The 27,681-nt window shown below is 41.6% G+C and overlaps 1 protein-coding gene across 4 annotated transcripts in view; it reads right to left on the bottom strand.

Annotated features, from left to right (window-relative positions):
• LOC122406440 (beta-1,4-glucuronyltransferase 1) overlaps positions 1–27,099 on the bottom strand; it is a 69,832-nt gene extending 42,733 nt beyond the window's left edge. For 3 of the 4 annotated variants that reach the window (XM_043411890.1, XM_043411889.1, XM_043411887.1), the window contains exons 1-3: positions 26,625–27,099; positions 4,972–5,981; positions 3,003–3,183 (exon numbers count right to left, since the gene is read on the bottom strand). In XM_043411890.1, the coding sequence (XP_043267825.1) occupies positions 3,003–3,183; positions 4,972–5,981; positions 26,625–26,726 (1,293 nt within the window). In that variant the 5' untranslated portion in view covers positions 26,727–27,099. Of the gene's footprint in view, positions 1–2,235; positions 2,507–3,002; positions 3,184–4,971; positions 5,982–26,624 lie in introns of those variants that run through there. The other variant, XM_043411888.1, reaches the window with a different exon arrangement.
• Between the last annotated feature and the right edge of the window lie 582 nt (positions 27,100–27,681).

The raw sequence follows: 27,681 nt of genomic DNA on the forward strand, positions 1-27,681 counted from the left end.
CGCACTGATACATTCGGTGGATGAGTATTACTGAATTGTAGTGTTCGCGACAATCCACAGTTGTAGTTTTTGCTGCGTCAGTTATTCCCTCCCGTGCAGCGTGTCTCATTCGAACGGAAATTTTTTTTATTCCAACTAATATTATGTAATTACAATTTTTTCGAAAAACAATAAATTTCGACTGAATTATTTACCGAATTATTGGTGCTTTACTTTACTTTAAAGTAGTTCGGCCGTTCTATGACCAGTCAAGTTTGCAACTACTTTATGTTGATTAAATTCAAGTCTGAATTGGTAATTAAATGAATAAACACTTGCATTGAGAATATTTCTATCGCAAGAATGTTATAAAATGCTTTAAAAGTATCATTAAAGATTAAATTTATACTTCAACTCGACTAGTTAATGATTCGGTCGGTACCGATGAGACTTTAAATACACATAACCTAGGGAATAGCTTTTTTATTGTACGAAAGAAAGTTTATATGTGGGTAATGGCACCGAGAAAAAGGAATGGTCAATTCGTTAAAAAAAGCGAAGCTAATAGACGAATAACGTGAGTCAGTTCCAAAAATAAATTTGATGAAATTCCCGCGAGTCCCGAATTTGCCCGAAGTTCAATCAGCTGTTACCAGTAGTTCAACGTAATGACTGACATGCGCTTTCGACACGTCAAAAACTAAAGTTTTTTACTGTTTTCTTTCTTAAAAGCCCCGCAAAGTAATGATTTTTTTAAAAGAAACGAAATCTGTGATAAATTTTCTTCACGATCTACAAATTTCTTCACAATTAATATTAATGTGAATTCGAAATTTTGCCCCGCAAGAAGCCCCCGAACTGTGCTTATCGTTATCAAGAGACCTTAAACTATCAAAAAAAAAGTGGACCTTCACCGTACTTTATCGAACGGCCGAACTACTTCAAGTTGATAACCGATCCGAATGAATTATCATTTAGCCTAACTTGTGTTGATGTTATTTCACGTTGAAAGTTGTTTGCAGTAAGACCTCTATTTTTTGCCATTCCTCTGATTGTTTGCCCCCACCCAATGTCGTTTGGCTAGGAGAAATGATATTAGTGAGCTTGTTTATTTTCCCCGTTCACAATTATTTTCATTATTTTCGTAGGATCAATTATAAGGTCGCTGCGTAATTTTCCTTTCCGTTCGTACGTGTTCCACTTTAAAGACAAGCACTAGCGCGGTAATTCATAATCTCATAACCCTTCGTTACAACAATTATTATCCTCGTTTGGACGAGTGCCGCAGATGCTGCTGGAACTCATTATTGTATCGCAAACTCGATTCTATAACGATTATAGGCATTTTCGAAGCGCGAAATTGATTATACCGCGTATCGGTATTCTCGTAACACGCGAGCGTACTGCGAAGCCAGATGGGCTCACACAGGGAGAGGATCGCGGTTCGGTTGATACGGGAGACCGAGAGGAGAGAGGAGAGAGGACGAGGGCGAGAGAAAGACTTCTGTTGGAGGTTGCGTTATGCGCCGTCGATAGTGAGGTGGCAAGGCATGCAGCCGAATCCGCGAAACCGCACAGTATCGAAATCACTCGCGAATCTCGTTGGCACGCGTGGTTGAAATGCGAACACGAGCAAGTGGAACGAGCATGCGAAACGCCTCGAGCAATAACACGATAAACCAAGGGGTCTCGCGATGAGAGCTGCGGTGAATGAGAGACGCCGCCCCGTGGTCCCGATGACGCACATGAGCACGCTTCCGTACCTTCGTCGAACGACGGACGAGATTGGGACGCTTCCGGTGTAAATTCCGCAAGTGCGACCTCTGCGTATCCGTGTATAAATAGGTGTGCTGAAACCTCGCGTTCTTCTCCTTACCCTCTTACGCTCCCGGCGCAATTCTCTCATCCGCATTCCATTAACTTGTATGAGCTATTCGAGTTCTCTCGGCCTCTGCGCGACGCACACGCCGCTCGACATCTGCACGGAATTCCGAGGCACCGACGAATCCCAACGAAACGTTTACCAAGTTATTCGAACTTGTTCCACTTCCGCAATTTCTAACGCGGCTGTAAACAAACTCGCACACGCGTACGAGCTTTTTCGAGTTTCAATTTGTAATGCTTATTCAATATTTTGACGGATAAATTGATCAACGTCGAATTAACCAACGTCGAAACGTGATTCGAGGAATATTAGCGCAGATTAAATAAAATTATCGTTATTCAGGAAAATTCAGCCAACCAGCGACAGAAAAGTTTTCAATACACTTGTCGAAATTTATTCATCAATAAATCCACGGCTCAGATTCTCCCTCGAAGTTTTAATCCTTTTTTCTCGTTATCGTAAAACGTGCGATAAGTCTGAGCCCCCCTTCCTTGCTCCAACCTCCACTCCTGTGCTTTCATTCCATCGCTTTATCTTCGTATTCATTTACAATTGCCATTCATCTACTCGTCTTCCTTATTATTTTTTCGTACATGTTTTTACGTTTTTCACTCCTGAATGTGCGATCCAACCATCTCGTGGCTCATGGAAAATGAAAAAACAAAAGGAATGATGATCCAATGGTGGCAGAACGTTGAAAATTGAACACGAAAATTATTATTCTTTGCCTCTTATTATTTTCGTCAACATTTTTCACAACGATTCCGCATCTACGAAAATACCCTGAGCCTTGCAACTTTATGAATTTTCCGTTGATTTAGGTCGAAGTACTATTTCAATCGTAGTTGTTACGGAGCTTGAAGTTTCAGATACTGTCACAAACGATCAAGAGTGGAAAAGATGGCAATTGCACGTTATTTATTTAAAATCCTCTCGAGGAAAAAAGTCGTAAATCAATTGCTCTAAAAAAAATTGGGAAACTTGATGGGATTGACAATGACTATTCCAGTAAGAGAAAACCAAATTAAATACCGTTTGAGAAATTCTACCTTTTCCAACGGACTGACGGCTGAATAAAAATTCATGCATGCCCTCAAAATCTCGTATTTGCAGACGCCATTGGACGTGGTATAATTACCTGGGTATTTCTGGTGTATCCGTAGCCTATGAATCTTTCATCGTGGGCCGGAGCGACGTCTTTAGCAACGTAAAAAGGTTCGTAAAAAAACTCGAAATTCGTCACGTCGTGGCTGACGTATATTTTGCCAGTTTGCACGTTCTCGTGACCCTTCGCTCCCGTATTCACATCCATTACCCACCTGCAATTATTGCCGATCTCATTAGCAAGGGTAAATTATATTAAGGGCATACAATTTTTTATGGCCCGAACAATCCGATAGTCAAAACTGTTCCGAAACTTCGACTTCAATTATTCAACGTTTATCGGATCCTCCTTCAAGATGAGACAGTTCAAATGACTAATAATTGAATTTAAATATTATTAGAACTGATTATGAGAGCTTTTGTATTTTTCAATAAAACATTAATCATCGTCACAGAACAGAGCAATGGAAACTTAAAGCTTAAAATGCTTCGAGCTAAAACGATCTGATCAAACATTAATGGCGATGGAAGCATTAATAATCCTTCCTGGTTATTCTGCTTTCGATTATAGGGGAGACCGGGGCAAAACGGGATACCTAAGGAAATATTGAACTTTTCAGAAGTTTGGGAAGCTCTGTCTATTTTTTACTTCCAAAAACTAAGAAATGTACTGAAATTTTGTTCAATTTTCAACAAAAAAAAAAAAAACCGAGGCAAAACGGGGTACCCCTCAAAAACTCATGAAATTTTTTTTACTATGATTTTAATTCAATGCACCTTGGGTGTATTTTACACCCGTAACCGAGTGCTTCCGACTTACCGCTGTAAGCTTTGAAAGCGATCTCAGCGCTTACAACGCTCTAACGTACGTCGAACGCACCCCCCTCTGTTACTCAATTCAATATGAATAATATGAATAACAACGAAGATTGCCAATGTTTATTTTGTAAAAATTTGTATTCTTTGTCCACTGAATCATGGATTCAGTGCCAAAATTGTGCAGAGTGGGCACATGATTCATGTGCAGGTGTAACCACGCACATGATGGTCCGCAAACATGTATCTGCGATTACCGTCGTAGACAGTAATCTGCGAGGCAGTAATCGCAGATTCACAAATACTTTTTGTATGTCTGTGCAAAAACGTTTTCATTTTAAAAGTGATGTAAAAAAAGAGAATTTGAAAAAAACGAATTTTTTGAAAAAAAAAAATTAAAATCCAAAAAAACAAGATATTTTGGAAAAAATATGTTTCATGTTCTTTTCGGACTAGGATAAAAATTTAAAAAAAAAAAACAAAAGACAAAAAAATTTCTCTCATTTTTCGGGTATCCCGTTTTGCCCCGGTCTCCCCTACTGCGCGAGACTGCTCTCATTACGTTTCAATGATGATAATGAAATTCAGAAAGACAGAATCCCGGGTTATTTCGTGATTGAGAACGTTGCAAGGGAATTTGGGAGCTTGAAATATTGATTCGCGAATTCCGTCCTCTAGAGCGATATCAACTGCGATGTTCGAATAACCTGACTCTCTATTCTTCCGGACCCATTATTTAGTAACTGCTAGACATGATAGACGAGAAATCCAGAAGGGTTTCGCCAGGCGATATTCGCTCAAAATTTATACATTTTTCATCTCCCTTCGAGCAGCCCCCGGAGCGGAGGGAAGAGACATCGAAGGGTCGATTTGAACAGCGCATCTCCAAATTATTCACGAAGTTGAGAGAAGAGCAAATCTCTTCCGGTTACACGCTATTTTCGTTTTTTATCTCTCGTTTTTTGTGAGAAATCGTAACCAGATAAATATTAAATATTATTTTAATTTTGAATCGAAATTAATTGCAAATAATTATAAAAAGACAATTTCCGACGAGAAAATAGAGAAAATAAGCGTCTCCTTTGCCAAGCGATGCCATCGATGATAAATTCAAGTAATCAGTATTCCTGGGAATTCGAATGGAGATGGTGACGGTGAAGAAGGGAAGAACAATTGAATGAACTAACTTGGTGAAATTCGTAGCGAACTGATTGTGGATGAAAACCTTCTGATGAAAGGGTCTCGCGAGACCCTTTTTCGCGAGTCTGACGAGTTCGGTTTTATTCGGAGGGAATCTGACGCGAATATCTAGTTCGTAAGTTGGCACGACGTAAGCGCACTTGTCACAATTGTTCGGTCCAGTGGTGAGAAATTCATCGAGTCTCGTAGTCATATTGATGCAGGGTACGATGTCAACGTCGGTCAAAAAAATCCACTCGGTTTGGCAATTTTTTCTGGCTAAATTTCGCATGTGATTTTGAGGATAAACGTTGCGAGCTCGCCAGCTCATCTGTTCGCTCGATATTCTGGCGACGATTTCTGTGAGAGTTGCTTCGGGTTTGGCACAATCAAAGTTTTCCAGCAGCTCCATGGCCCTCGGCTGCCTCTCGGGTGCACGATTCTTCGGGACAGCGAGAGAAAAATTAACTCTTTCGCGAATGGGCGTATAACAGCGTCGGAGATAGACGAGGTAATATTGCAATGCGTCGAATTCCTCTTCCCCGGCAGCGTAGAGAGCCACGGATATCGGGCCGGTCCAATGATGAGCCACTTGAACGAGAGAATGGAGTTTCTCGAGCGACGATTGCGTCGCCAAGCAAGATTTGCTCCTTCGCGATATTTGTGGGTAATTGGTGCCAACGATAACGGAATCGAAGGTTCGAAATAATCGTTTCGAATCCCATCTACCGAGCCTAATGTCGAATCTCATCGTATCGTCGTCTTTAGTGGATAAATAACTCTCGGTCGTTGGGCAAGGTTTCTGCAATTGTTCTTGCACATCGTCAGAGCCTCGAAAACGGTTTGCCCGATCGACGGAGTCGAGACTCCACTCTGTGACGACGACCGCTTCGATCTCTTTTGGCAAATTCTCAGGTGTGCAGTTCTCTGACTGGAGAAGGAGAAATGTGAGGAGCATGTTCGACAGCGCCAGAACGATCAGGCTGATCAGACTGAGATTTCGTCGACGACATCCCAACTGTAACAAAAATGAGAAAGCCTTTGTTTTTGCATTTGAAAATTCTACGATAAGCGGATTATCCGATGGGAAACAAAGGTAAAAATTCGTCACTCGCGTACCCTGCTCCACCCAATCTCGGTTACGCAAATAATCTGCGCGTCCCCAGATGTTTTATACGTCAAACTTCAAAATCCTTTCTAGAGATGAAAATTTCATTTGATCAATATATATCAGCACGAATGTGGGCTCGTGCCTGCCCCCTTGTGTGTCCGCAATCAAAGAGATTTCCGATCGGATAAGCCCTTGAAACTTTTTTCAAGTCGGAGAAGAACAATCACGAACTTTTCGTAACCTCTTCCCGAGTCTAATAGCGGTTTTACTTTCGCTTATCCCAACCCCATGAGCGCCCTTCCCACTGCTTTTTTCAAACTTTTAACAAACTCGTATGTCTCATGGACGAGATAAATCTTCACAGTCAAATTGAAACAACTCTGTTCAAACATTTATCGCAGCTCCCAGATTTCTCGTCGTTCGATTATCTTTCAATCATCATAGGAGAGGCTCGGATAAAACGGGGGACTTCAGAGATTCCAGAATTTCTTTTCATTCTGTCAACCGTTTATTATTTATCCAAAAAAAAAGGAAAGAATTGATTTTTTTCAAAATTTCTTCCTTTCTTAGACTTCTTTCAGTATATCTATTTTTATCAAAACATTTTTTCTTCTTTCTTCACCGTCTCTCCAATGAAGCGGTCGCAGCACACCGAATTAAAATTACGCCAAAAATATTTTACAAATTTTTCAGGAGTTTTCGAGCCCCAATTTTTTTTTAATTGTAATAAAATACAGTACATTTGTCAATGCTTGCGAAGAAATCTCGGGGTAAACAAAAGTGGCGCACGGTGCAGTGCTGTTTACAGGATGATGGTGACGAACACCGGCAATTGGTTGTAAGCCAATACTTAAATTGAATACGGTCTAGTGGTCAGCATTAAGGAGATTTGGTCGAAGGCGAAAGCGAACGTTGGTCACGTACAGTCGATTGTCGTTTAGAAGGCAATACCGAATCTGAGCATGGAGACCAGACCCTGGCAATCAGGCTCGGAAATACGCTGCTTCGGAGGTTGGGTGCCGATAGGAGATCCCACTAAATTTCGAGGCAGTGATTGACGCCGAAATACAGGCTAATAACGAACGTGTGTGTACCGATACTAGAGCCACTGTGGATGGAGGGAAAAACCCTTCGGATGAATTCCATTCATTTGAACGATAACAAAAAAGCTCATTAAGGTAGCTCTATACCTACGCGTACGAACGAAAAGTTTGAGCGGAGGCGTACAATGATGCTGCCGGCTACGCGGTTTTGTCAAAGCTCGTACACTCTGCCTGTCTGAAATCTTAATTATTCATCGCGAAAGAAGTTAAAAAGTTTTCAAATGCCATTCAATCGAGAAAGGTGGTCGGACATTTGAGAAAAAAGCTTTTCATCATATCATATCTCGAAACTCCGAAACTAATATCTCGATATCTCAAAATGGTGAAAAATTCTCATTTTTTAAAAATATTAATCCCACAATAGTGCTGAATACACGGCTGGTTTTATTTTCAAGTAGTAAGATCCGTTTAGCGTCGGTAATAAAAAAATGGAAACAAAGTGCTATCCAGTGACGTGTTAAGCATGAGCATCGCGTACAAAATGAGCCATTTTTAATCGCGAATATCTCGAAAACTAGATGGTCAATCGATTTGAAATTTTGACAGTCGGTCCGTGAAGGCTATCCTTACACCATATTTAAATTTCAGCCGATTCTTAAGATTTGAACAGAAGTAAAGAACTACCTTAAATCGTAATTCTGTCGAATCATGAACGATAAATGTTTCCATTGATTTTTATATCCCTCTTAAGGAGGGTGGCTAGCGACGATACAATGTTGCCATGCTAAACCATGTTAAATACATTAAAAATTTCAAAATGATAAGCATTTAATGAAATTTGGTGAACATATTCTTTAGGGCCAAATTTGACAATACAAATTTTTTAAGATTTTTCTTCTGTACAGTTATATATAGGTATACATTCCGGGCATAAGAAATCTGCTTTAATCCGTAATTACTCGATAACTAAGCAGAAGAAAATTTTGAAAAAAATTGTGTCTTCGCACTTGATGTTGAAGAACATTATCACCAAATTTGATCAATTTCTTATCAATTTGACGAACGTAGCCACCCTCCTTAAACGATTGAGTTGCAAAGTCGTGCTATGCAAATTACAGCCGATTTAATGGAACGTAAGCTTTTGAGTTTGTTCTGTAGAATAATAGGAATTCTCGGATTGTTACCAGCTCGGAAGGTTTCCGCGTAACATTTTAAATCCATGGAGGTATCACTCGATGCGTTATTTTAGTAAAATTGAATTTTAGCGTGCTTGTAGCACATTCTCGAGGTCGATGAAATAAAACAACGGTGAAAATACGGGGGGGATGAAAATATGAAAAAAATTACACACGTGAATTTCGGCTCTAGCGTGTGGTAGAATGTATAGAATCATATATAAATTGCACGCTCACGAATCTCCATACCCAACCCCGTTCCAGCATGTACAGTTCGTATGACGCTTATTTTCTCTATCCAACGATCCACAAACGTTGAATATTAAATTCCAGCCACGTACGCGCGAGAGAAAAAGACATGGGAGAATAGTGAAAGGAAAAGTGAGCGGGGAAAATGGTGGTAGACAAACGTAAGCAGAGTTTACCTTGCTGTGAAAATCTCTGGGTTTCTAAGTTTCAGCTGGCAGATTTTTGAAGTTGTGAAAACACGTGGATAGAGAAAGGAAGAAATGAAGAGAGAGGAAGATGGAGAAAAGAGAAAAGTAGTGAAAAACAGCGATGTGCTTATTCCGTAGAGAGCCGGAGCATGTCCTTAAAACGTAGATTCCAGTACGTTGTGGCTTGGTAATACTGGCATCTACGTTCAAAAGTGCCTCCTGGCTGGGCGGTCGGAGCCATTCGAAGCCAAAACTCGTACCTGTAAGCGTCCTGCATACAGCTTCTGACATTAAATTTCAGATAACTTTTTCACGAAGTCTAATTTTAATTTTAATTTAACCGAAGAAGAAAACAAAAAGTAATTCAACGGAATAAAAAACACGAAGTATAACTTCAACCTCAGCCGCGTCCGCGGGCGTAGAACCGCACTATCGAGTACTCGAATACAATTTTAGTCGTGGCTGTGACTCAAGTGATAAGACAAAAGCAAAAACAACTGCTACGCAATCACTAACGATGCATCGTCGCACATTGAACCGCCGTAGCACGTGGGTACAAATGCTCGAATAATAATCATTTTGGAACGATGAATGGACCAAACCAATAATATCAAAAAACATTACAAATATGTTTTTAAAAAAAGTATAAAATTAATCACATTGAATCATGCGAGTGATGAACCATCCTCATAAAATAATTGTGTGTGTTTCGTGCAACCGCTGCTCGGAGCCTGCAAAATTGATAATCACCAGTTCCTGGCTCATGAAAATCGACAATTATAATGAAACTAAACTTTCGGCTGAGAATATACTCGAACACTGATAATTAATGAGGAAAGACTGAATATTAATTATACACACCTTACATAATATAGATTGGAGAACTTTAATTAAGTTGTACGCAGATTTAAGTCGATCGATCTAAGGGTTTGAAGGATAATTAATTGGCCCATAATTTGGTTTTTAAGTTGGCTTCTATGAGGAACGATAGTTGGGGTGGGCATGAACGCACGTGCGAGATAGACGTCAACTGAAGTTAGGTAGGTGGTAGGTTTATCGGTGGTACTCTGCCATAGATAATGACAGGCGCACATAGTTCAGGCTCGAGACAAGAGCAAGTGTATCAGAAACTTCGGAGCCCTGTGTTCATCTCCCATAGTTGTCGTTCCGTCTCTTGACATCGCATATGCACAATATGGGCGCTCGACACTTTGTGGAGGCTGCTAAAATCAGGGACGACGCGAAGCACACGAAAGATCGAGGGCTCGGATGAGGATATTTCGGACTCTGCTTTTCGGTATATTATTCAGGCACGAACTTTTGGCTCGTTCCCTTTTGAGTGTATTAATTATTATTGAAGAATTATCATGAGCAATTTTTACAGTTTGAAAGATTTACAGCTTGAAAAGTCATTCCGCTGTGACAATTTTGGAATGAGGCGCTTGGGTTATCGAGTAATTATTTATTAATAATTAAGTAGCAATAATTTGGGTGAAATTTTTCGATCCGATTCGAACAAAGAGTTTTTTTTTACTGAACCCAGCAAAATATCGTTACGTTAAAAATAAGTTTTGTGTGAAACGAATTATATTTATCGTAGCGAGACAACTTTATGCCCGAACTGAATTTCCGGCCTCGTGGTACGATTCAAGTACGCTCATATACAATGGCTTGCACATGAAATTATTTCGACGTGAGTGCTTTCACTAACACGGGGAGCATCCCCAAAAATTCAATCAACCCAATTCATTAATTAATGACACAAAGTATGAATGAAAAATGAAAAAAATATTCAATCACGTTGATTTTGATTGAACCATGCAGTTTATTTAATTCAAACACGACTGTGAAAATCGACGAGAACTTCCACTAATTTCTGGAGCCATTCATAGATACTTTGCCAAATATTCCTTCAGTCTTATCCAAATAATACTTTGTACTTGCTTAGCGATTAATATTTTATTCCTCCATATTCAACAGTGGCAAAGTAATTTATATGCCTCGGTTCTCAAAACTTTGCTTTCTTTCTATGAACTGACACAAATTGGAAATAATAAACTCTGATGAGTGGTGTAAAAACGGAGCATTCTATTGTAACGAAGACTCCAAATTTTAATGAGAAAATCCGCCGATTCGAGTCGCAGTTTGATAAGTAGATTTGAGTGAAACATCAAAAAAGAAACGTCAATGAAGAATCGGCCTTCCTCGGGGCGACGTAACTTCGGTGATCCCCGGGCTCGAGCGTCGTCCGCGAGCCCATCGCTGTTGATAATCAATGAGGAATAATTTCGGCCCGATTTTCAGGAAGTTTCTATTGAAATAGCACACGTCATACGCGTATAGCGAGAATTGAATGTACAATTGCATCGTTAAGTAATTACGGTCGCGGCGAATAGCGTAGTAGGAAGCTTACACTCGGGACAAGTTCACTCAACACGACTAGTCAGAAAGTTGAAATTGTCGTGAGAGAAAGGCTGAAAAAAAAACGTCGAGAAAAGTAAAAAAAAACGATCAACGAGGAGTTCAGTTCCAGACAGAAGTAGCAGAGTTCGGGGCGCGAGCGACAATTTAACTGAAAGTATGATCGCGCGCGGGGGAGAAAGAGAGCGAGAAAAGAGAAGAGCGCGAGCTTACACAGCGTAAATGGCTGAGAATAGGGTTATATATGGATGGAAGAGGTTTCTGTAGCTGTTAGCTATTACAAAACGAGCTCGTAAGTACGGTGAAAACGTTGAGAAGAACGCGCGCAGGAGAGAGTTGGCCAGAGGTCCACTTACGATAATAGCACACAATTACGCTACTTACCAATTGTAAGAAACAAGTTGCTAGGTACGCATTGTGTCCTGATGCATGTGTGAAGCCATATGTGGCCGCGCGCATGTACACACACGTTGTTACATACGACGTCCGCATTTAGTTGTGAACCAAAAAAGCTAAAAGGTTCTCCTTGGAACGATTCCAGCTCGGTGCAACACCCTGGAAACCGAGAGGTAAGCCGAACCGATGAGGTTTATTCCTTCCTGGCTGTATGCCCCTCCCCGCGTGGCTTATACCTATCTACGTGAGAGTGAACACAGCTGAGGCGTGTAAAATTTCACGGACCTGAGTATAAGAGAGGGGAGATGAAGGAACCGAGGACTCAGTTGAACCAACAACGAGTAGTGCAATCTCGAGGATTTTTTTAAGCTGCTCCTTGGAAGAACTCAGCAGAGCCGATAAGTCCGGATCGCTTGATGGCACGTGTAACCAACAATCGTTTTAAAATGTCACGAACTCTGCGAGGCAAAGCTCCATTCGGTGGCATCTCTGCGACGTCCTTACTGCCAGTTTGTGATGTGATTCGACACGCGATGTTGTTCCAAGCTCTTGGAGTGATGTAATGCCATTCTTGGGAGCGGACTTATAAAGGGGAAATGATTTTCCAAAATGACGTAGTTGGATTAAGCACAAAGCTATTCCTACTCGCGGTGCACTTTTCATTCTTTTTTCTGCGCGTTCCCTAGCGACGGTTTTCCTCGCGGAAGCAAAGAGAAATGTTGAAGAAACTCTTCTCCTCCCATTATGCATATATATATATATGTATATTCATCATGACTGAAATGGAGAAAGACGAAATTACAACAGACTCGAGGGACCGTACAGCTCTTCCGAAGAAAGCTCGTAACTCTCCTGTGCCAGAGATTGCTTATCCCCGAGATTATATCTTCGTGTGACGGGATAAAGAAGCAAGAAAAAAGGAAGAGCGAAAAATGATACGGGAAAAAGGAAAGATGGAGGAGGACGACGAGGAGGAACGAAAGGTACAGAAACGCGAAAATAATACGTATAAAATACAATTCTCCAACAAATGCAATATTCGAGTTGATATACTTTAAAGTATATAACTGGTAAACGCGTATACGAGAACGTGCGAAGCCAGGTTACGCATACTTTTCCGATGTGTCGACGTTTTCGTACCCATTTACATGCTAATAGAGTTCCTATACCGGAAGCTCTCCGTGTAGATTTCGTACGAGTATTGACACACATGAACATTAGCGTTGTATTCGCCAGGAGAGAGGCGCGATGCTCGGGGATAGGAGAATTCTGCTCGAGAATCTTTCGGAAACGCATCGCCTTAAAAATCTCGAAAACATTAATCGCTAACTGGGGCTACGACTAACTGGCTCGAGCTGAGCTTCTGATGACATTTGTATCCGATTGTTTCTGGTATAAAAATATCTGGCGTAGTCCCAGTGACGATTTTTGTACAGAAAATTTGATAAAAGTTGCATTACAGTTTGGAATGTGACTTCGAAAGTGACAGCACAGCAAATCTCCTAATCCCGAGTGTATGGATACGCTTAAAGATTTGTCGCGACTTGAAAAAGCGTTTTTCCAATGTTCGGCGCCGAGACGCTGTCACGACTCAAAGCTATTTTTTTTTGTAGAGATCCAAAATTCCTGGCGTCGATGAAGATTCCGGAGGGGAGAAGCGCCGAGTATTGCGGTTTGAAAAGCAGCGTGGTTTGTGTATTTTAAGGAGTTTATTGAAGGGGAATAAAGTGGGACTGTATCTCTCGTTTTAAATATTGTCCATGACCGAACGGATGTGTGTTGTCGTACGATGACGAGAATATTCCATACATGGCTACGAGCCTGACTGAGTAAACCACTGTGCACACACATGTGCTAGCAAACACTGAGAACCGCATGTATATGCATGTTTTGTGTGCATAGGAAATCAGACACATCGACTGTGTGCCAACTCAGCGAAATGGGATGGAGCGAGGTATATTTCGTGATGGTTCGTGATGGGCGTAGGGAAAGCAGACGGCGCTTGTACGGCCAGCCAAAGAGCTTCGTAGCGGGGTACTTCTGCAAACCATCGCTGTTACAGCCCTCCGAACCCCTCCGTTTTCTCAAAACCGCCGTATGTTCGCCACGTGTCACCCTCCCGGGTATATACGGGAGCTTCAACACGAAACAAAGCCTCGCCTTGGAGCATGAAAATCTTTAAAACTTCTGCAATTATACTCGCCTTGGAAATCTACTTCGCAGGGGCGTCGAGTTCCTCCAATCGCAATAACTTCCAATGATCCTTCACAATTAAACTCCCGCGAGAGGAATTCATTCCATACGAATATCGTTTTAATATGAAGAGCCCATGGCATCCACCGTTTATGTGATAAACCGAATCTCGAAGCAGAGGAGGACTGCCTAGCGTGATTGATTATGCTAGCACATCCCATGCTATCGAGGTGGAAGCTTGTATGTCACATATAGATTCGGGAGATTGACGAGAGAGCGTTTGCTGACACACTCAGGTTGCATCTCTGTATTTCCTCAGAACCAAGCCCACTCCCCCCTGCCTCGCACACAAACTCTCTAGACATACAGAGCTTAACGCATTATCAATTTGCGTACACATGGTACACTCGATCCCGCCCTTCCGGTATGCAGGATCCTTCGCTCCTCTTCCTAAATCGTGCTGCTCCTGTAGCCTCCTCGTGAAAGTCACTAACGGTATTCATATAACGAAACGGATGTGGAGGAACCAACCATTCGGGATTATCAATCGGCATTATTTTTCTCAAGCGTCATTATATGGCGCGCCGTTGTGGTATTTTTTAGTTGAATGTTAATACGCCGAAAAAAAAAAAACAGAAAATTTGATTTTTGCTGAAACCACGAGTTGTCGGAATCGTTTCAATTTTTTCAAGAGTAAAAATATCGAATTAATTTTATGTTATAACATAAAATTAAATGAAAACAGACAGGGAAGGGTATAGAAAACGTAGAATTTATTTTATGTTATAACTTAGTTTTCATTCATTTCTATTGTGTTGTAGCTAAATTTAAATAACCTTCAAATTGATAGTCATATGCTTTGAAAGACCAAAATTACATGAGCCCATCAAAATTCAAGAAAATAATACTGTCGTACGACATCACACGCAATAACGATTCAAATATTTTTATTGACTTGAAATAAAAATTGGTTAAATAAAAATAGAACTCTGGAACCATGAATATGGAAACGACATTGAGTTGCAACTCACATTTTAATTCACTGAATTAAACAAATTTTAATTCTAAAATGGGAAAACCGGCAACCTAAATCCAAATTCTTGAATAAAAATTTAAGTTTATTAAAATTTGGCACATTATTTTTATTCTTCCGAATTTTAATTCGGGAACTAAAATTTAATATTTCAATTTTTTACCCCAAATATTAATTCATGCAAATTTAATTTAACAAATTTTTTCTCGACTCCTCGTCTGATTTAAAATGATGTACATAATTTTAATAACCACAAATTTAAATTCAGGCAGATGAAAAAATTAATTTTTGTTCAATACATTTTTATGCGACTTAATTTTTATTGCAGCTAATAAATACCACAACGGCGCGCGATCACTATTGGCCTATTATTTTCTAAATATTATTTGGGCCAAAGAAAAAAATAAAAATCTATTGTGTATTTTTGGTGTCTGAATTGCTGTCTGGAAATATCGCTGCAGTTGTGAAAACTGGGGAGAATTCGATAGTTTTTTTTTCACATTTATAGATACATTCACGGTGAATCTTCGTTGTTTCTTTCCCCGGATTCCAGAGTTCCCTGATTCGAAATTTCACGGGGATGGACTAAAACCAAAAGCTTTCACGGTTAGGTATCTCAGACATCTGTTTTACGAATTCTATCGGTCGAATATCCGCGAGAGCATCAAAGTATTTATACAGATACGTGTATATAGCGATGTATATTCGAGCGGTACGTTCGCAATTCCAAAAAGCTTCGAAACTCTGTGGTGGTTGAGGCAGGGTCGAAATAAAGAAGGTAAAAAAAAAAGAAGGAGGAACGAGTTTGTTTGAGATGTTGAATATCGGAGAACGCTAAAGGGAATAAGACAGAGCGAGAATTGCGAGGGCTGTGAAGAAGAGTGAAAGAAAAAAGAACGAATACGCGCAGTGAGTACGAATGCTCGAACGAAGCACCTCGTTGATGTATTGGTAAAAGGAATGGAAGAAGCAAACGAAGAAAACGGCTAAAATCCGCCTTTCAATTTTCTCTCTAGTCCTTTTCCCATTTTACTGCACACATAGACGCACCATTCAATGTCTCTTGCTAACATCCTCGCCAAGTTTACCAGCCACTGTGAGGACTCCCTCGAATGCCACAACACGAACGATCCCATATTTCGTCTGGCAGCTCAGTTAGTCATTATCGGTCTCTATACTCCGGCAAAACTCTCACAATGTCTCTTATATTATACTAAAAAACATGCCACTGTGTCTGCCAATAACGGATATCGAGTTACGATATTTTTTAAGGTGGCAACGATCCTTCAATTTACCTCGATAAACCGGAAGCTCGAGCTTTTCTACTTCAACGACGTCGCGTCGTTCTCGCTCGTTCGTTCCTCACAAGCATCGAGTATAAAATGAATACTATTCATTACGTTAACCCCAATACCAACTGAGATACGTGTTTTCTCCAAAGGTGCTAGACCCTCTCAATGGATTTCTGAAATCGTTGGGAATTGGAAATTCCCTTAGTACGTATACCCGCCTCTAATTCTCCTTTCAGCAACGCGCCCCCTTTTTATTCATCGCTTTCTATAAATCTTCATTTCTTTTATCCTTACTACCGCGGCCCCGCGAAGCCATCGACTTTTTATCGACTAACCGCAAAAATGCATCAACTTTTATCGCGCGCCATTCATTCGATATGTTCTCCACTATCGTATCCTGCATTATTGCAAAATCCAGCATTATCTGCCTGAAAAGATTCACGCAGGATAAAAGACGCTCGATCGACGAGCTGCGAGTCATAGCGAGCTTTTTAGTCAACTGGAATTAGAGTGGCGGCGGTTATTAATGAAACAGTGTGCAGAAGTGTCGTGTGTGTATCCATAGTTTTGGACCCTTTAAGGTAGTCCGCTAGCTAAGTGCCGTATAAAAAATAGGGTGCAGCCCCCTCCTGTGTGAACATTATTCGTTGTGAAATGTTACAAAAATCATTCAAATTATCGTTAATGATCAGTAAAAAAAATATATGGTTGCGAATATTTTACTGAAATTTCATAATCGCTCGTGATTTTCGAATTTTTATATTTTCTCGATTACATCTTCATGCTGAATGCACATATACGAGCACACAAATGTACGCTCAGAAGCGCGGGAATCGTGGCAACACTGTACACAGGCAGCTGTCCGAGGCGAGCGCAGCGTTCCAAAGTACAGTGATAATCATGGCTTTTGTCTCACGCAACAGCGTTGCCACGTCGCGTACCTTGAAATTCTCCCAATCAAATTCTCATACGATCTTTATTACAATCATTTTTTTCTCAAAAACAAGACGGTAGATCATGTTTTTTTTTTCATTTTTTTCTTCAGGAGATACTCTAACACTGTGTTTTTTAAAATCAAAATCGTAAGAACCGTTCTCGAGTTATTTCGATACACATCTTTTGTTCGACGATTACCACGTGTTTAGGTAAAGGAACCACAGAACTTTGACTCGAAATATCTCGGAAACTATACCGCAAAACTACTTTTTTTTATGTTTTTTAATCGATTCGTTAGATTTTCCTGCGAAACGTATATTTTATTCCGAATTTCAACAGGTTTCGCTGTGTTGAACTACCTTAACGAAAATTCCTCGATCGCGTAATCTCCGTAGTGTGACAAAGTCCGACAAAAAAGCACGAGAATACAACAGAGCTGCACGTAAAATCCATTTTTAATAAAGTTTTTCAAAATTCACGCAAATTATCGCGCGCCGACGTGAAGCACAAGAGACGAGATAATTCGCATCCATAAGCTGTCCCCATACTTCTCCTCGTAATCTCCTTTTGCCCCTATTTTTATTCGTTGTGAGAATAAAAGGGAAAAAACGAAATGTGGGAGCAGAGCAAGAGAGCTCTCGAAAGGATATGGAGGGTTAATGAGGCGCGACGGGGAAAAGAAATTTTATGGAGATGACCTAATTATCGCACGGGCTCTTTGCACTCCCTTTTCCCCCCTCGCCCACTTTGTCTTTCGATCTCCATTTATTACTCCTCCTTTTTCCCTTCGTATCCACCTCGCTCGCTAGTGTGTTTTCACGAGAAAGTATCAATTCGAAGTTATATCATTACCGTACTAAATAAAAGCCGTCTGTCAATCAACTCTTTCAATCACACTCAAGTCGATCTTCGAAAGATGAAATAAAACAGTCCTGAAGAAGATAAATCGGTGGCAATTGGAGTGAAAAAAGTGTCGTTATTCAGTGCGAATGTTACGAATCGTAGTTTTTAACTTTCAGATCAATTCTTAGATTCAATCAAACCTGATCGTTTGGAGTCCGATGTATTTTTTCATGGTGACGTTCGCCTGATTACTTATAAATTTTGAATGCCAATGAAATGGGTTACTGAGCGGTGCAAATGGACAAAGCGTTCAGGAATAAAGCGAAACGACAGTTGAATCTGCTTCGGGCGTAGTACGTGCTAGCGTGTTTGAAAAAGGCGTGAATCCAAAAATACTATTCTACAAAAATGTAGACGCAAAACAAACGATGAAACTGTTAAATCGAATTTGTTAAATCCCATCGTTGAGTCAAGCACAGGTGAAAGAGAAAGAAAGCCTATTTATCGTTTATACCAGTCAAAAAAATTCGTGAAAATCGTCTTTTTTGCTCGTCTACTCGGAACAGGCTCCTCAATAATCGAAGAAAAAATCAGATGTGCATAAAATGTGAAAAAAAAAAGCGAAGATTTCAAAACCTCGAATCGAGTCGAAGCTTCGAGGTAACAAGGATGACCATGGACATTATGAAACAGCCCGTATGCAGGCTGTTGCTCTATATGCATGAATTCAGACTGAAGTGACTGCACGGGGGGAGTCGCGTGGTGTCGTCTCCGAGCGATAATTAGCGGGTCTCCAATTTTCCCGTAGGTTGCGCGTACATTTACTTTACGTAACTGCCGGAATAATTAAACAAGCCGTGGGGTAGTCTCTCGTCGTCCTTGAGCCCTTGGGCATGCAATTATGTGGCCGCAAATCGTTGAGGTGCCGCCAACGTCGTCATTAGGTACGTGCACGTATATACGTGTGTATAGTCGAGTTATATCTGTGGCATGATGTGCTTGGCAAAAGGAATCATGGGTTTTATCTCAAGACTGCATCTCCCTATTTTCCCCAGAGAGGATGGAAGCTTCCCCGTTTCTTCTCTAACAGCACGAGAGTTCATTTTTTTAAATATAATTTTTCAACTGTAAAGTGAATCCCGTTGGGAAGATTACAGCAAAGTCGTACGAAGAATCTTCAAAAAATGAGATAAAACGGTAAAAATCCTTTGAAAATACGCGAGCCTTCCGTTGTGCCAGTCGCGACACGAGTCGACCGCGCACCAAGAATTGGGAGGTCAGATTTGTGCCGGAATATCAAAGAAAATATAATTTGTCCTGGCATACTTGACGTCGGAAAAAATGAATGGATCTTCGTGCGCGTGCTCGCTGCAGCATTAATGCGCGAGCATACTTTAGTGGGAGGCTTGTCACGCATGAAATGTAATGAGTACGTAAACAGTAGGCACACTCGACGTAAGAGTACGAACATTGAAAGAAAAGTGGGCGACGCTAAAGAAAAGTGTCCAGAAGAACTCGGACCCGTGTATCCGTGCGCGTGTGTGTGTGTGTGTGTGTATGTTTAGCAGCTTCCATCATGCGCCCGGTCGAAGCGTATGAAAAGACGATGCAAGGGCTTTTGCTTTTCCACAGCTCTGATACGCCTCAGAAACAAACGAGCCTCTCTCGTTCATGCTTATACGCTGTGCTTGCTTTTATAGTGTGTCTGAATGTGCGCGCGCACACGCACACATTTTAAGCTGCTGTGTAACAGTCGAGGAGCTGCTGTCTAGGCTCTTGCTGCTGGCCAGCAAGGAATGCCTCCGACTATGATAATTAGGTACTTGGCAGCTTTTGGCGAAACGAAATTCGTGTTTACCGACCAGGAGAAACCTGGCCGTGAAGCTCTCTTGTGCCATAACCCCCTCCCAATTATCGTAGCCCTGTACACCTTCCATACACGGATATATACACGGCCCTGTTTGGCTTACTGGCATACACACCGGAAGCTTGCCGCTGAGCTCGTTTCCGAAAGAATAAACGATCCTTGGGCAGAGTGAGCTGGAGGAATGAAAAAATCTGTGCACTTTTCCACTCCCTTTTCGCTCAGCTTCCTCTGGGACAACGACGTCTTATCTTGAGCTCAAGTCTGCAGAGTTTGAGTGCAGGAAATGTAAAGAAAAGATCGAGGAGCCTACACAAATTTGTAAATTGCTAATTAGGAGGTATTTTTCGAATTCGCCGCGGATTTTGGGAAAGGAAAATTCGTTTTTTCTCAATCCTTTTAATGGTTTCCAATTGATTATTTTCTCTTCTAGATTCGGATCTTCGAGTTTAGCAGGTGTTTTTTATCACGAGTTGCCCCGATCCGTGGCTCGAATTTATGAAAAGTGTGGAGAGATAATTGATTTTCGAAGTATTGACTAACGGTAACGACACACATGAGAATGAACAAAAAAGTCGTGCGGTTCGCACACACATTAAAAACGTGAAAAAAAGTAGCAGCGCCGTCAAAAAAGCCCCAGCTCGCAACTCTACGTTCCACGAGTACATTATTTCATGGCTAATCAGCAAGTAGAACGATACAGAGAACACAGACATAGACACAGCGGGAGGCACGAAGAAGAAAAAAGTGCAGCGGAGCCAATTAAAAGTCCGTGGGGCGTTCGAGGCTCGAGCAGCCGGAGCGCACACTGGAGGCTACTCGCTAATGAAACGTAAACGTAATTACGTGTTATTTTCTCTTTTCTTGTTTACCTCTGCGTAACGCGACTGAATGAAAACAGCGTGCGCGTATATCGATGTAGATTTTGGGCTCTATATTTGCGCATACAATCACGGGACTCGCACGAAAATCGTATTACGTTGCACATACATGTAAATAATTGTTTTAGCTCCACGAGTGTGGAGAGAAAGAGAAACAAAACGCTCGAGATATGAGATAACAGACGAAAATTTCAATAATACATTTCATTTTGCCCAGCTATGTCGCCCATCCGTAAAGGGCTTGTTGTCCGTCGGGATTCACACGATCATTCGCCATGCCGAATGAAATGATAGGCTTCCCGAGCTCTTTCCACCTCCCCCGAGGTAATCGTCCGTGTTATTGTTTTCCCCGGCGACGAGAAAGAGAAAATCTAAACGACCCCCCCCCCCTCCCCCGCCCTTTCTTTCCGCTTTCCCCTCTCTCTCTCTCTCTCTCTCTCTCTCTCTCTCTCTCTCTCTCTCTGATGAGTCTGCGGAATGCTCTTACGTAGGCTGCAAAGTGGATTCACTGCAAATTACGAATTTCCTCGTAGGCGAAGAGCCAAGTGCCCCCTCGTACTTGCTCCTGTACGAAAGATAGCTAAGAAGCAAATGGGGATGAAGGAGAATACACCGCTGTAAGCTTCGTATCGACTTCTCTCGCTAGTTTCGCCCCCCCCTCCTCTTCCTCTGTGCAGCCCTCACTACGTGTTCCATTTCGTATATTATAGTACAAGCAAAAGTGTCCCTGTACAAACTAACTGGAAAAGCTATCGAACTCGTAGCCTATGGAGGTATTAGCCATTGCGCTTTCGGGATATTAATTTTATTCGTAGTCGTAAAACGTTTCGAAACTCTATCGCATTATATTCGAGTTCCTTTGCTGCACGTACTTATCGATTTTCTTCCCTTTTTCGTTGTCTTAAGCAGTTACAATCATTTCACCGTACCAAAACAACGTGTTATCGTAAAAGACGCAGCACTTTTCATTCCAATTTTGCCTGAAGTAAGCTCACTGATTCAATATCGGACTGGGAAACATCTATGTTTTGAACTCTCGTATACCTCGACACGAGGAATCGAAACTTTCTTCGGAAGCAATAAAAAAAATTTCCAAATTCAAGTACCCCAAGGAATTCCCTAGTCGGTCTTTTCCATCGTTCCTACTTCGCCATTTTTTGGAATGTAACGAACTGTCTGCTACGTTAAATTTTGTTTATAAACTGCAGATGTGCAGAACTGCTCTCAGGGCTTGCTGACTCATGCATATACAAGTCGGATCGTATTTTATGAGTGTCTAAATTGGGTCGATTTTTACTTCCTGATTAAAGATATCATCACTCTAAATTAATGTCAGAGTTATTCATTCAAATTTGTAAATACATTTTTTCAACTTATCTTTTGACGAATGAAATTACAAGTAATTAATTGAACGAGGATCCATCACTCGCTGAACTCGAAATTTCATTCGTCCCTGGCTAAAATATTATAGTTTTTTATGTAAAAAATCGCTTTAGAGAGCGTAAAGGGAAGTGGATCAAGAAAAAAGTGTCAATAAAAAGACAGAAGGCTGTGACAGGAATGGGCCAAACCAAGAATAAACAAAATGCCGAAATAAGCAAATGTGAGGTTACGAGTCCTCGTTTTAACAATTCCGTTCGCGGTAGCGACTCTGAGGCAAGTACATTCATGTATGACGAGTCGCTTCCAGAGAGTCTTTACAGAAGTCTTTATTACTAGTAAGACAATCGTCTCGAATTTTTCCCCTGTGGAAAAACACATTTATCTCAATAACCAATAAGACGAGCCCCTCAAAATTTGATATGCATATCAGTCGACTTTAAACTCTGTATAAATTTCAAAACCTCAAGAAATTCGTTTCGTGCATGTACTACTTTGGATGAGTTGACTCAAAAACAGGTTTTCAAGAACCGATTCAACCGAGTCATGATTTTCTATAAAAACTGCTGGAAATGTGATTTGCGAAAACAGAACGACGTCTGAAACAAAAACTTCACGGTAGATGCCACTCGACTGTTGTCTTGCGAGTCTAAAAAGTTGGCCCAAAAGCCCAGTCTCCTCTACCACTGAATTCTCATGTCACATAAATAACTCTGGAAGGTTATTATTTCATTGGGATTTCGATATAGTTTTAACTCGCATCGTTGCCAGCGACTCTTTACGTGTATTCTCGTATGGCTCAATACGCAGTTAGGTAAACACTTCTGGGATACGCCAACAATATTCCACCGGAGGCAGGGTTTCGGTAATTCCTATTGTTCAATTCCGTATGGGTATGGGCCGGAGGGGTTCGCCACTTCAAAGCCATTCACGGCTTTATCCTCTCATGTGTTCTCCGCATCGAATCCAGCCAGCAGAGCGTCGTTAATGAACTACCCTCCGGGATGGTGGTGGTGGTGGTGGTGGTGGCGGTCAACGAAGCGTCTATCGAACTACACCGTTTCTCGGTCTGCTTCGTACCGCTATCTATCCCTATCACATCTGTAGGTTGACTCGTCGTTGAATGAGAAACGGACAAAGGACGGAATTAACTATCGACCAATCATAATTTCAACGCGCCCATATGCATATGCGAGTAGCGTTTTTCATCACATGAGCTCAAGTTTCCAACGGTATAATAACGATTATCCGAATCGTCACTCTAATTAATTTGTCATTTGACGACATCATGGAGTGCACCGCGCCACCACAGATTATTCAATCGAAGCGAGTTATTCAATGTGTTCGAATTAAGTCGGATCACATACGTAATTCATCCATCGAATACTCCCAACGTTTAACATTTAATAAATTGCTTTTTACACTCCACGATTACAGCATTTAGCTTCGTATTCAAAACTTGTTATTTACATTGTAACGCTATTGTGGTAATCAATGTCGACGCAAGTGAAAACATGTCTCGTTTGTAAGTATACCAGCAGCACTTTCGAAAATCTAATTCGACATTCTGGTAGTTAAACTCGCCAATGTGCAAGTCGAAGTTACACATCGCCAAATTACTGAATATGTGTATTTACGGATTATTATCAAAAGTTTGATACTAAATACCGCGTCTCTGCTCTCACGCCCCATCAAACTAACGATTCAGATGCTTGGGACAAAGCAAAATTGATTTCCATCTACTAGCATCATTGATCTGATTTTTTTATTTTTTTGTACCAACAGCCAGTTGACTGAGTTTATGGGAAAATAAATTTTTTATTCATCTCAAATATGAAAATATTCGAGACGAAAATAATTGATTTTTTCGATGAAACCCGATGAACTCTACGCTCAACGAAATTGAGCCCAACGTGAGCTCGAAGTGGATCGAATTTCCTTTTACAAATTTATAAATAATTGTGAAAAATTTAAAGTTTACGTGAAAGTATATTTTTTCGAATGCAATGAGCCTCGAATGGGGAGAAACCACATCGTCAAGGGTCACCGCGACAGTCAAGGACATTTAACCTCCGTAACCGCAAGACAACTAAGGAGCGTCCCTAACATCGTACACCACATGGTGCTTCGGAATAGACAACACGATAGTCCCGCTGTCTCACGAGGTGCGAGCCACAACTCCAACTACAAGACACCGCAACGAGATAACGAGATCATGTATGAGGAGATGGTGCTGTATTCTAATTCGACACCGAACGATACCGAATCTCATTGTATGTAACGTGACTGCTGGGTCAACGGCCGGTGAGGTCAGCTCTCCCGGGACGATGATATTGACACGCCTAATGGCCGATATTTGATCAACCTCTCAGTGACGAAACCAACTAAAAAACGTTGAATCGCTCGCGGTAACGAGCTCACTAAAAAATTGGAGTCAACGCGACTCGAATAATCCGTTTGCGGATGACGCAAAGAATTTGCGATCATGCCCTGAGGATGGGCGATCGTATGTCACGAGCTGCGATGTTGCCGAATTATTGAAATCTCGGAACGGTCACAACTGGCTAGAAATTTGCTGAAAAATTAACTCAACCGTCGTTTTTATTCTCGCACGCAAAAATTCAATAATCGATAAATATCGATCGACGAAGAACAAATGATCAATTCTTTGATTCTTCATTGAATTCAATTAGAGTCTTCAGTTCTGTGAAAACCAAAAAATTAGCATGGGGCTCTAGGTACAGAAAAAGTTGCAGGACTGTCAATTCGATGAAAGTGTTTGGAAAATTAAAATTCTTCTTCTGAGTATCCTATTAAGAGGAAATTTCCAATTTTTTTTTGAAATTAAAAAGTGAGAGTGTTTCGGTATACTCGACTTCAGTCTCTGCAAAAAAATCGTAAAGCCACAAATATTTATTGTCCGAATGTCTGAGCAGTCAGGAAAACTGTCTCATTACACACTGAGAAATAAAATTGTTGATGCAATAGCAATCGATGTTATTGGAAGAGTTTTCTTCATTTAACTGCAACGTTTCCGGAGAGGATGAATCTGCAGTATGATCTAAAACTATTTTATTCGTTTAATCATATGTTCAACCTTGTGACGATCATATGTTTGTGGCATTGGCACCCCATAATGCCACATTTCACTGTTCCAATAACTTTTATTTCCGAGTTTCGGTTCTACCATCACACGTTCCGGATTTTTATGCCTTCGCCTGAATCCAAATTGTACTCCTGCCGAGTATTTGACATCGGACAAGCCTCGTTTGGTGTTTCGGCCACTCGGCAGCCTCGCACTCAAAATTGACGTATTTTTGGCACTCACTTACCACACGATTTTTGCCGTTTCCTCATCTACGATTATGTCTCGATCACGAGGACACGACTTTCAAATAAACAGTGAAACTGAATTCGCTAAAAGCATCGATCAAGCGAAAGCTTCACAACTAACGCCAACATGTTCAGCACTCGTAGGAGTGAGTTATCGTCCGTAACTCAACTGAACAAATGTGCACCGAGCAGGCCATGCAGCATGACTGTTGAAGCATGGAACTCTGTCTGCTTCGCATCTCCACGTACGCGTTATTATCAAGCATTTCAAATTGAGTTTAATTCAAGTTTAAGCCCAGTTCATATATCGTAGGCGAACTGGGAGGCGTCTTCGCACTCTGAAATTGTAACATGCGCGAGCCCTGAACACTAATAAATATTGAGTTCTATCTCTTTTCGTGTTCACATGCCAAGTTTTCTGAGCAGACATGACTTTGCAATCGAATATATTCAAACAGCATATTACGTGCACCATTTTAGTATAAACATCAAAATGTGAAGAGCGAGTTTCCTAAATGAAAGTTTCAACCGCTTGTAGAACACCTGAAAAATGTACTTTTTCTCATAAAGATCGGGATGCCGGCGGAAGAGCGCAGTCTGAGGAGGAGACTTCTTTGAGGCTGGCGAAAAAATGTTTACCCACAGACGGAGTTACAAAGTGAACATTTCTCTGAATTCCCCGGCGAAATAAGTTGCCTCCGTAAACTTAGATGCAGTTACGAATTTTAAAATCGTATTTATAACTAGTTATGAAGTTTTTTCGTGTTTAAGCAACTTAACGACGTGAAAATAAACAAACAGATATACGGGCTCTTCATCTAGTAAGGGGTGGCAGAACTGTTCTGTTTCTTTCACTACCGAATGAAGCTAAAGTCAAATAATAATGAGCACCATTTCAGCCTGAAAAGGCCGCGTCACGCCTTCGTTTTATTTTTTCAAGGGTAGACCAAAACGGGTTCTCTTCATTGCAGTGGCTTCGACTCTTTCACCTGAAAATCCGCGAGCATAAACTCCAGAAAACGTTGTTCCTGGATGTTCAAATCTACCCGCTTTTCCGGTCCGAGTCGCTCCACGCCGGGGGTGCTTTCTGACAAGGACGAGGATGGCGCGGCGAGCATGCGCGCGTGTCGGTGGAGTATCGGCGCGCGCATTAGGAACCACCCCGTGTGTTCGATCAGAATCACGTTTTCAGGCACCATCCCTACCGCGTCGTTGGGTATCGAAACCGCTTTTGGTAATCGAGATTGAGTATCGAGGCGAATAATGCCGAAAAAAAATACCAAGAAGATGCTTCAGTGGAAACGAGAGTATGGAAAATCTCACCTGCAGCATCGATGTGTGTTGACAGGCAAGACAGAACTCTCCAGCGCCGGGCTCCGCGAAATAAGTGCCTGGCGAACCACGTTGACCCTTACCGACGTACATTCACGCCTTTCGCTTGAAACTCGATTAATTACAAAAGCATCGAGGATAAATGAGCGCGAATAAAAGCAACGGACGCCTGCCGATTCGCGTATCCTTTTCGTCGTTAATTCCACCCGCGCGTCTCAGTGTGCGCGTGTGTCTGTTATTTATTTGTGTTTGGTAGAGCTCGTATTTAAAAAATATTGAATCGACAATTTCACACACTTCGAGGCCCCTCGCAAGAACACGAGCGAGAGCTTCGTGTCGTATTCTCCCTTAACGAAGATTCGTCACGTTTTCCAACTTGAAAAAACGGCTCGACCCGTCGAGACTGTCGACCGCGTGTTTTGTTTACGGCTGATCGAGACAAAACCCCCGGCAGATCGCGTCGCGCTTCGTGGCCGCGCGTTTACGGCGTCGCGAGGCTGCCACCACCATTCGTACGTGCACATCGTTGTGTCCGTGTACGAGTCTACACAGATACGGCATTTCTGTATTTATGTATAGACGAGGATGCACATATATACAGCAACGTATAAAACGGCGCGTGACGACGCGGGCGTGCGCGCCTCCGTCGACGAGGAGGGCGATCGATTTCGCGGGGATGTGCCCTGCTCAGCTGTGGGGCTCATCGGTGTGCATTGCTCGCGTGAGCGTTTTCACTGGCAAAGCTCTTTCGGATCGCACCGTTGCTCGAAACGCGCGTTAGAGAAGCTAAATACCCGCAAAACTCAATTTTCCCCTCTCAATTTAAGCTCTTTGGTTGGGAATTTTTTCTTCGTCGTCGATCGGAGTCCCGAAAATCCCGTGAAACCCCGGTTCAAGCGTCGGAGCTCGAACTGCTTCCGGGGGAAAATATGCTCGACGGGAAGCGCGAGGAGGACGCGCCCCGGTGCGATATTTCATTCGCTCTTCCGGAATAATTGATGAGATGAGAACAGAGAAATGTTTTTGGCCGTTGGTCTCGCAAGAAGTT

This window comes from Venturia canescens, chromosome 2, assembly GCF_019457755.1.
Source record: "Venturia canescens isolate UGA chromosome 2, ASM1945775v1, whole genome shotgun sequence".
Classification (NCBI taxonomy): Eukaryota; Metazoa; Arthropoda; class Insecta; order Hymenoptera; family Ichneumonidae; genus Venturia; species Venturia canescens.